The 9079-nt window shown below is 41.3% G+C and overlaps 1 protein-coding gene across 1 annotated transcript; it reads right to left on the minus strand.

Moving 5' to 3' along the window:
* Positions 1 to 864: 864 nt before the first annotated feature.
* DBR1 (debranching RNA lariats 1) lies at positions 865 to 8971 on the minus strand. Its single transcript, XM_009323992.1, has 7 exons — positions 8827 to 8971; positions 8650 to 8730; positions 6824 to 6909; positions 5343 to 5567; positions 4396 to 4476; positions 2606 to 2751; positions 865 to 2064 (listed from the first exon to the last, which is right to left on the minus strand). The coding sequence occupies exons 1-7, from the start codon at positions 8918 to 8920 to the stop codon at positions 1386 to 1388; spliced, it is 1392 nt and encodes a 463-aa protein (XP_009322267.1). The 5' UTR covers positions 8921 to 8971; the 3' UTR covers positions 865 to 1385.
* Positions 8972 to 9079: the final 108 nt, after the last annotated feature.

The raw sequence follows: 9079 nt of genomic DNA on the forward strand, positions 1-9079 counted from the left end.
CTGCTACATAACTCACACTCACCAAATCCATTTTACTCATGGCTCCCTGTCCAGTTCCCTCTTCCTGTCAGGACGCTTTCTTCTCCACAGTGCCTGTGCCTTAGAGGAGTAAAAGCACGTGGGAGCTACCTCTGCTCTCAAGGGCAGCAGAGTCATGAGGAAGTCCTGCTCTGTCTGGACTCTGAAAGCTCAGCACAGAAAGCCAGCAGAACTTCACAGTAAAACTAATGAGTCTAATGACATATGCTACGGTTCTTGAAAACACTGTCATTTTCATGACTTCAGGAAGTTTTGTTATCCTCACAGCCTTTTAAGCCAAAGGAGTGTAATTTGCTTGCTAATAATTCAGGGCAAACTAGAACAGTAAAAAGAAAACTTCCAAGAGGATCTGTATTCTGGCAGCTCCTGTTCTCCCTCAGCTGAAGTTTATGAAGGTACTTTGAAGATTCTAAATCCAGTTGTAAGAATTTGGCAAGTTACACACTACTGAAAAGAAGTGACAAGTGAAAACTTAGGCTAATGATAATGTCTCAAGTAACTTATAAACATCAACCACCTTATATAAAAATACAACACAGCCTTAACTACTAAGACTTGAGACAGTGATGATGTCCACATTTAGGAAGCTGTTCATCCTAACTACTTGCATTTTAATTTTAAGACGTGGTTCTCAAGTTTTAAGAAACAGCACACAAGTGAGTTTTTAAGAACAGACACATGCACTCTTCCATGGTCCCCATAAAACTGTCATGCTTCAAATGAAGAGACTTGGTTCCCTACCAAAACTGTAATTAAAAGCCAATACACATTGTTTTGTTTATGACCATGAAGTTTTTCTATGGCATGAATATCACCAGAAACAAAAATCTTCACTCTTCTATTGCTGTTTTGTTATCATGGGAATTCTATTTTCAAATTTAGTTCACAGAGTTATTGCATATGCTACTTTGTATTAAAAGGTCAGTATAAAACAAGACAAAAGCAATAAAATCAAATAATTCAGTCTTGTACGTCAGACATCCTGTCACTTTGACTTGAGTTATAGTTTAAGAGTTCTTTTCTTGTTAAACAAGCATGGTGAATCTTGTATAGCAGTACGGCTGAAGATACATAGTATACACTAATAACCAAGAACTGAAGCAAAATCAACTGATTATACATGAGCTTTAAATCCTCTGACAAAGCGCTGTTGGAAAAGTCTGCTTCTGACTTCGATGTTTAATCCAGATAAATCATCTTTCCTGCAAGAGGTTCCTACAGCCTCTTCAGCTTAAGTAACATAAATGAGATCAAGAAACATTAAAAGCATGAGTAGTCCACGACAGGTCTCACCACCTTCCCATAAAAAGGTACGGAGAGATCTTATTTATACATCATATGAAGTATTATTCTGTTTTATCTTCATCCTCTGCAGCATAGATAGCTTGATTCCTTCTCTTAATTTTTTTAATGCCACTGTTTCCATTTTCATTACCACCAATACGCTTTAATGGTCTCTCATTTAAGCTCTTCTCTTCCACCTGCTTACTCACACCAGATTTCTCCAGTTCCTCATTAGTAGAATCCATAGCATCATCAGACGATACCGCCATGGAATCTGGCATGATCCGGATGTCTGAAAAACTTGCAGAAAAGTCAGGGGGATGATCAGGGGAAGGATCTACAGAACATGTACTCAAATCTTCATCGCCACCTTCTTCATCCAGCATTATTTCATCTGGATTAATGGATGAAAGTCCAGAATTATCTGTATTATATTCACTGGGTTCTTCTGCTGACCCAGTACTGTCCATCTCCTCTTCCTCCTCCTCCTCTTCATATTCTCCTCGTACTGAGCCCTCTTCTTTAGCTTGCTGGATCCTGTCATTGATGTCAGTGAGGCCAAACTGGGCACAAAACTCAGTGGTCTGTGGATTGATGGTATGAACAGGTTCCACGTGTTTTTGGGGCTTGCTGGGATCATAACAAGCAGCTGTCAACGTGAAGTTACAAGGAATTTTGAGGTTATGATTCAATTCTTCTAACACTTCTTTGATGGCTTCTTCTGTTGCACTGTAATCCCACCTAAATAAGTGTATAAAATTAAAACAAGTGCAGTTAGTCAAAAGGTATTTCCTGTTCCCACTGCAAAGAGAAACTTTTAAAGATGGATAATAAATTCATCTTACAACAGACACCTAATTTCTCAAATGATTTTTCAGGAAAGTATACTGCCTTTGGCCAATACTGAGATTCCCCTCTCCCCCCCACCAAGTATTTGTTTATTATGTCAACCCACTCAATAAGCATTCACCTGCCCACCCCTATATCCAGCGTGATTTTCCGTCTCACCGTGTAACTGGCAAGATGATCAGACACCATGGGTTTTTTGCCCCTCAAATGGTGGTATTTAAGTTTGAAAAACAAAACTAACTGCCCGTGTAGAGCAGTAAAGAAGTTGTATGCTGTAGAGTACAGCTCTTGTCACCATTCCCTTTGTTTTCCAAGGCATTTAGCAAGTCCTACAGACATTATAGGCTGCAGAACAGAGAAACACAACTCTAAGACAAGTTTACTTCCAGTCCAGCAAAATCACGCTTTCCTCTCTACTTTGCATGCAACTTACTTTGCATGGAGGCCATTCTTTTCAGGCATATTCCATGAGCTTTGAGTCACATTAACAAGACTGTTGGTGGCCTTGAGGACTGCAATCCACTCAGCATCATACTCCAGCGAGTCACCTGCACTAGGATCATGTTCTATGTCTATTATCTGTTTAAAAAAACCAGAAAACAGATGAAGTGAGTTATTTCTCTTGACATCAGAAACTGATTAAAAGTTTGAAGTGTTACTTGTGTGGTACAGAGTTTTAATTGTTTCAAGTACGCTGAGCTAGTGGTCTCAAAGAAGTCCTCTCAAGTTAGCCCTACATAAAAGTTTATAGCAATAAGGGAGTAAGAAAGGACAATCAACAAAGGTAAAAAAGGCATTTCCGTATTTTAGCTTCCAGCAACTACAAAGCAGAACACGTTCCTCCCTACTGCCAGCTACTGGACAGTTAATGCAACTTAGAAACCAGAATTTGCCTACTCTTTCATGCCACCTTCTAAGCAGAAATACATCAAGAATTAATAGCAACAGTTATTCTGCTGTATAAACACACATTCTTAGCATAGCAATGAAATTAACGTGAAATGTTTTTAAACTCCTTCAACAGCTGACAAATTGAAATCCAAATCACTTTGTCTTCAGCGACTTTAACTTGAATCAAATCATTTGGTTTAGCCAAACTGCACTAGTCAGGCCCTGATTTTAAATAATCCATAAAGTAATTCAACTTTTTAAGGTAGCTTTAGGAGGAAAGGAGGAGGGGGAAAAAAAAAAAAAAAAAAAAAAGGATACACTTTAAACCAGAGCTACACACAGGTGCATCACCACACTGCTGGAGGTAGTACTACTCCAGATCAGTTTTGCTACAGGATTTTAAGTCTGGACTAGCACCCCCAGTGTACCTTTGCATAGCAAAAGCCCATCCTCACACTCTCTCCCATCTTCAGAAGTAGCTACTAGGGCAAATGGATCCCACCACACATCCAAAGGATGTTCATTATCTGAACCATCTTCCCATTACGTTGACAAATAAAAGCTACTTTAGACTACTAAAACACTTGACTGCATTTGAAGAACATGCTGTCAGCAGCTCCCTCTCATAGCGAAGGATTTTAAATTCATCCATTTGAGATTTTACAGATGGCATTGCAGGCAGCACACACAGGAACATTGTTTTGCTCTTGGCAAATCAGTTTGGCACTCATATTGAAAATTCCCACAACCTAGACCTCCTACTTGTCCACTGCCCTTTGTAGCCAAGTTATCAGAAAATATCAGAACCAAACAAAAAGAAGCAGAGCCATTCTCCCAGGAAGTCACACCAGTTCCTGCTGGAATTCACAATACTAAAGGAAATTACAGTACTTAACTTGAGACTCAATCCTGTCTGAACTCATGAATCCAGTTCTGAATAAAGAGGCACTAGCTGACCCAAACTAAACTGTGAAAGAAGAAGAGCCTCAAGATGGGCTTTCTTCTTAGGTTTGACATTTGTCAAAAAACCGCAAGAGGAGATTCAATTCAGGTTAAAGTAGAGCTACTCCTCCAATTAAGTCAAGTACTTGCTCTAAGGTGGAAGGAAATGGTAGGAATAAGCAAACACTGTGCCTGCATGACAGGACGCAAGGTCTGCTTATTTCAAGACACTATTATACAAAGACCATTCCACACATGCACCATTCCTAGTTTCTTTCCATATCCTCCATTTATCAGAACTATTCTTCAGCTTATAGCTAAGCACAGCACTTAGCAGTCCAGACAAGTGAAGTACTTAAAAAGCGAAAACCCACTGCACGTGGTCATCACCTGCAGAAAGTCTCTATGCGGCAGGCATTTATCCAGAGCCAAAAACTTTGTTGCTTTTGGTAGCTCTTCTTTGGAGTTTGTCTAGGAAACAAATGGTGTTAACACAGTCATTAGCATTTCTATGATATTTGACCATACTAGACAAGTTATATAGAGAGATTTAAAGGCATAATTTATACAGAAAAAAGACTTTCTGAAATAGAAAATCAGCACGGGATTATAAGAAAGGGACAGAGGGACAAAGAGAAAGACAGACTTCACTGGAAGTCTAACAGGAAGCTGGATGCAGATGACAGCAAGATAAAGCAAGAGCCACACTTCATTCTTAACCAAGGCAGCTCAGCAAACCTAGCCTTAAAGCAAAAAGAAAAAACTTCAACATAATTGGAAACAGACCTGTTGAGTCTAGAAGGTCTAGTTACATTTTTACAGCTAAATAACTTGCAAATGGCAATAGCACATCACACCACTTTCAGGAATAACTCAAACCAAGAGACATTTCAACCTACACGGGCTGGTTTTGGCTTTACCCGGGCCACCAGACAGCTTCATCTGTCAAGCCTTACTACAGGCATCCTCCCATCCCCGGTTAACCACTACCTTCTTTTCAATCACTTCTCTATCACCTTGCTTTGAAGTTGTCTCCTTCCCCAATGAAGTGGGAAAGAGAGTGCTTTTCTATAAATTAAGAAGTTTCAAGTGCAGTAATATTAGCTATTTCACACTGTCCCTGAAGAAGATTAGGTAGTTAGACTGCTGATTTATAACATCTATTTAACTTACGTAAGCTAGTAGTCTTAACACCACTTAATGTTTTGCAGCTTAAGCTGAGTTTTAATAACCGAGCAAAAACATTAAGAAGCTGCTTTTCCAGACATGATTACCTGCATTGGAATTCTAAAATGTGCTTGGGACACATATATTCTTGATTTTTTTCCCCCTTTTACCTGGTGTTGCATGAAAGCTGCGAATTTAACATGAAGATGTGCTGAGAACCAGTAGGTGGGTTTCAGATGCTGCAGAAGCTCTGAAGCAGCAGGGCTTCCTAATGTGTTGCTCTCCACTTCTTGACGGAAGAAGGATTTCATTTTAAGAAGCTGTTTCTTGTTTCCATAGTGATATATGCTCCTTGGCCAGTCATGTGACATAAATATATCAATTGGACGCTTTAACTGTCAAGCCAAAATGCATACAGTATAAATAAAACACATATGATAAAGAAGTTTTGAAATTACACAGCACAAGATGGAACATGTGTAACATGTTCTACCTCAGATCAATACAGAGTTAGCTGTGACCAATAGCCTCACTTTCAAACCAAGTAAGTATACCAGAGCCTCATCTTTCAGGTGCCCTTTGAATTTGTTAAGGGACTCTAGTCTCCACGGTTTGTACTACGCCTTCTTGGGACAGTCAGCTGTGTTTTACATAAACTGCCTTATAAAGAGATCGTATCATCACAGTAAGTGTGAGGCACTCAGAAGACTTAAAAATTACAGCTATAGAGCAAGTTCTCTACCCACAATCAAAGGCATCTTCTTCCTCATTAAATTTTTTAAAAGCTTTGTTTAAAAGGGATAACGGCTAAGCACGACATTCCTCCTCAAAGGAAGCACCCCTCAGAAGTCTAATCAATGTCTTAAGCATGTCTTGGTTCAACATTCAGCATATTTTCATCAGCTGTATCAGAACACACTTCTAGATGAAACCCAAGTCCAACTAATAAGAAACTTACAGTGAAATGCATCAAACTCTTTACAATGACAGCAAACCTTTGTCCTATCTTCAGCATCCCTGTATCTACTGAACAGTTAAGTGTGCAACTGCAACCTGAATAATCATTCACAAGATGCTTATAAATACACGTATTCATACCACAACCTCAGCCAAACGGAGTAGCCCTTGTGACAATGCAGGGAGTAGGTAATAGCTCAAAAATAAAGCTAATCTGTCCTTTGAATTTCTCGCCCTGGAGTCAAAAATACTGCAACCACAAAAATTTGGGATCAGCTTATTCAGCTCATTTAATTTTGACTGGTTAACTTTGTACCAACCAGCTTGCATGTTAGACAAGGTAGCATCCATCTTCCTAAAGCTAACACAAAGCTGGAACAGAGGTGTATAGCTGGCGTACCTTCCATTCTGTGAATTTTATTGAATTAAAAAAAAAAAAACACACCAAAAAAACACTCCTGCCTGTTCCTGATTCAGATCAAATCTGCACTGCTACACAAAGCGTTGGAGAAGATATTCAGCAGAAACAACAGTGGAATAACACCCAGCATAAAATGGCCTGTCCAGATTAGCTGGGAGCTGTTGGCAAGATTTGCTATCCAATAGCATACTTCTGCAAAGTAGCTTTAACACCCTACTTCTAAATTAATGAAAACTATTTACCGCTGTTTAAACAAATAGATTTTTCACAAACCTGCTTGAGTTTGAAGACTTCAATATTCCTCACATGGTAAGCGCTTCTAATTGTTTGCTGGTTGTATGGTGGACACTCAAAGTGGCCTGAAACATTGGAAAAAAAGACTAGTTGCCTGAATCAATAGTTCCCTCCTAACGCTGTTTGCAAGCTAGCTTCCTGGGGTCATATAGACACCTAGAGCAATCCCAAATACAAGGCTGCCAATAATCAAAGGAGATACTGTATTTCCTTTACACGAGGCTTACACCAACAGGATGCTAACTTTTCATGTGTGAGGCAAATATGTTGTAAAAATGTGTCTACAACAATGAGCGTTTCTTCCATTCTGTGTCTTATTTTCATAAATATAGAGAATAAAGTAATTCAGTTGTGGAAACAAAAAATGGGAGTTTGACACCAATGCAACCCAGGACCTGTCTGAAAGAAGAAACTTTTGGCAGAAAGATTTATGTGCTTAATTCCTGAATGAGATTTTGTACCTCTCTGGTGAGATAACACCCCTCATTACTTCCCCACACCCCTTACCTCCACAGTTACACTGCATAGCCATGTGCAATCACATATATAGAGAGCTGTTCGCTGCACAGCCACGAAACATATGTATCTACTAATACCACAGCTACACATGCAAACATGCTGGCACAGCCAAAGAACATAAGGCAGACAGGAACAAGCAGAAGTTGGGCATTGACATAGTGAGAGCACAGAGCAAGCCTCTATGAGTGGTCAGTGATCAGAACATAAGTTAGGACGTAACAACTCAGAAAGAGGTATAAACTAAAAGATCACAAAGCACTGCATGAGATCTGACTCCTGACTCAGGCCACTGAGGCTGTGACTTTTTGTGTTTCTTTAAGAGTGCTGCCACCAACCATGAAACTACAGCTTAACAGATTTGGCAGCAGCTTAAACATGCCTGTAACTGCCCACAGGCACCACAGACTCTGGAAGCGCAAACATGTACCCTGTCAAAAGGGACGTAGTCTCCAACTTTGCCTGGGGACAAGAAACCTGAATGCCTAGCAGAGCTCCTACGTATTCTTAAGAATAAACAGAAAAATTACTTTTTTAGTAGTTAGCATTATTGTCAAAAAAGTCTTATCTCCCACATGAAATATTCAGGCATACAAACTGTATGCTTGATAACAACAAATTTAATTAGCACTGATAGGTATTAGATAGAATCAGGTGTTCTAGGAAACTAGTTCAGTACTTTGCAGCTTGAAAGCCATCTGCAAAGCTTCTCTGAAGCAGTATGTTATTAAAGATAATATTACTGTACAGTAATCGCAAGTAAGAGACCACTATTTCATGCGTTGAGGAGATCAGAAAAACTAAACTATCTTCTATTTGCTGACACCAGGTATCATCTGTGATAAGATTTCTGTCCACTGATGGAGACCCTTCCAAGGAAGAACTCTTGAATACACATACATATAACCAGAAGGAACCGATCTCAAGATGTACTGACACTAAGCCTCAGCTCAGGACAGTACATTTGTACAATATCACACTTATAAATTGTTTCACACAAGGAAAACTAAACAGTCTCACATCACATGCTAAAAGGACACTGCCATGGAAAAATCAAGACTGTTCCAACAACAACATTCAAAAGGCACACTGCTTCCTGCTGTGGTGGCCAGACAGCTACCAACTCATCTACCGCCTCCAGAAAAATCTGCGTGTTGAGCCAAAGGAGTATTCCACCATAAGAGTCGGTTCAGAGAAGAGGATGAACAGCCAGATCCTCCCGCGACGGCTCGGGCCCAGTGCTCCCCTCCCCGGCCCACCCAGCCGCGCCCGCTCTGTCCCACCAATACCTTTCCGGTAGTCGTGAGACTTGAAGATGCCCGAGATGCCGCCGATCCTCACGCCGCGGAACCGCACCACGCCCGCGTAACCTAGGGGAAACAGAAGCGCGGCTCGTCACGGCGCGGCCGGGGCAGGGCAAGGGGTTGGAAGGGAAAACGCCGCCGGGAGCCGGCGGGGGACCCTACCGAGGCAGTAGATGTTGGGGGGCCCCCACCCGCCGGAGGTTGGGCCCCACCCACCCGCCGTAGGGCAGCTCCTGCAGGTGGTTGGACGCCTCATGGTTCCCACCGATGAACACCGTGAGGACCGGGGCCTTCTTCTCGCCGGAGTAGTACCTGCGGAGACACGACAGCTGCTGTACCGGAGCGGGCCGGGGCCAGGTAGGACAAGGCCAGGCCAGGCCAAGCCAGGCCAGGCCAGGCCAGGCCGGGCCGGGCC

Source organism: Pygoscelis adeliae, unplaced genomic scaffold, assembly GCF_000699105.1.
Source record: "Pygoscelis adeliae isolate BGI_AS28 unplaced genomic scaffold, ASM69910v1 Scaffold485, whole genome shotgun sequence".
Classification (NCBI taxonomy): domain Eukaryota; kingdom Metazoa; phylum Chordata; class Aves; order Sphenisciformes; family Spheniscidae; genus Pygoscelis; species Pygoscelis adeliae.

Coding starts and splice junctions, on each gene's coding strand:
- DBR1 (XM_009323992.1), bottom strand. CDS start 8,920: ATGAGGCGTCCAACCACCTGCAGGAGCTGCCCTACGGCGGGTGGGTGG. Junction 2,752..4,395: donor CGCATAGAGACTTTCTGCAG/GTGATGACCACG, acceptor TTTTTTAAACAG/ATAATAGACATAGAACATGA. Junction 2,065..2,605: donor AAGAATGGCCTCCATGCAAA/GTAAGTTGCATG, acceptor ACACTTATTTAG/GTGGGATTACAGTGCAACAG.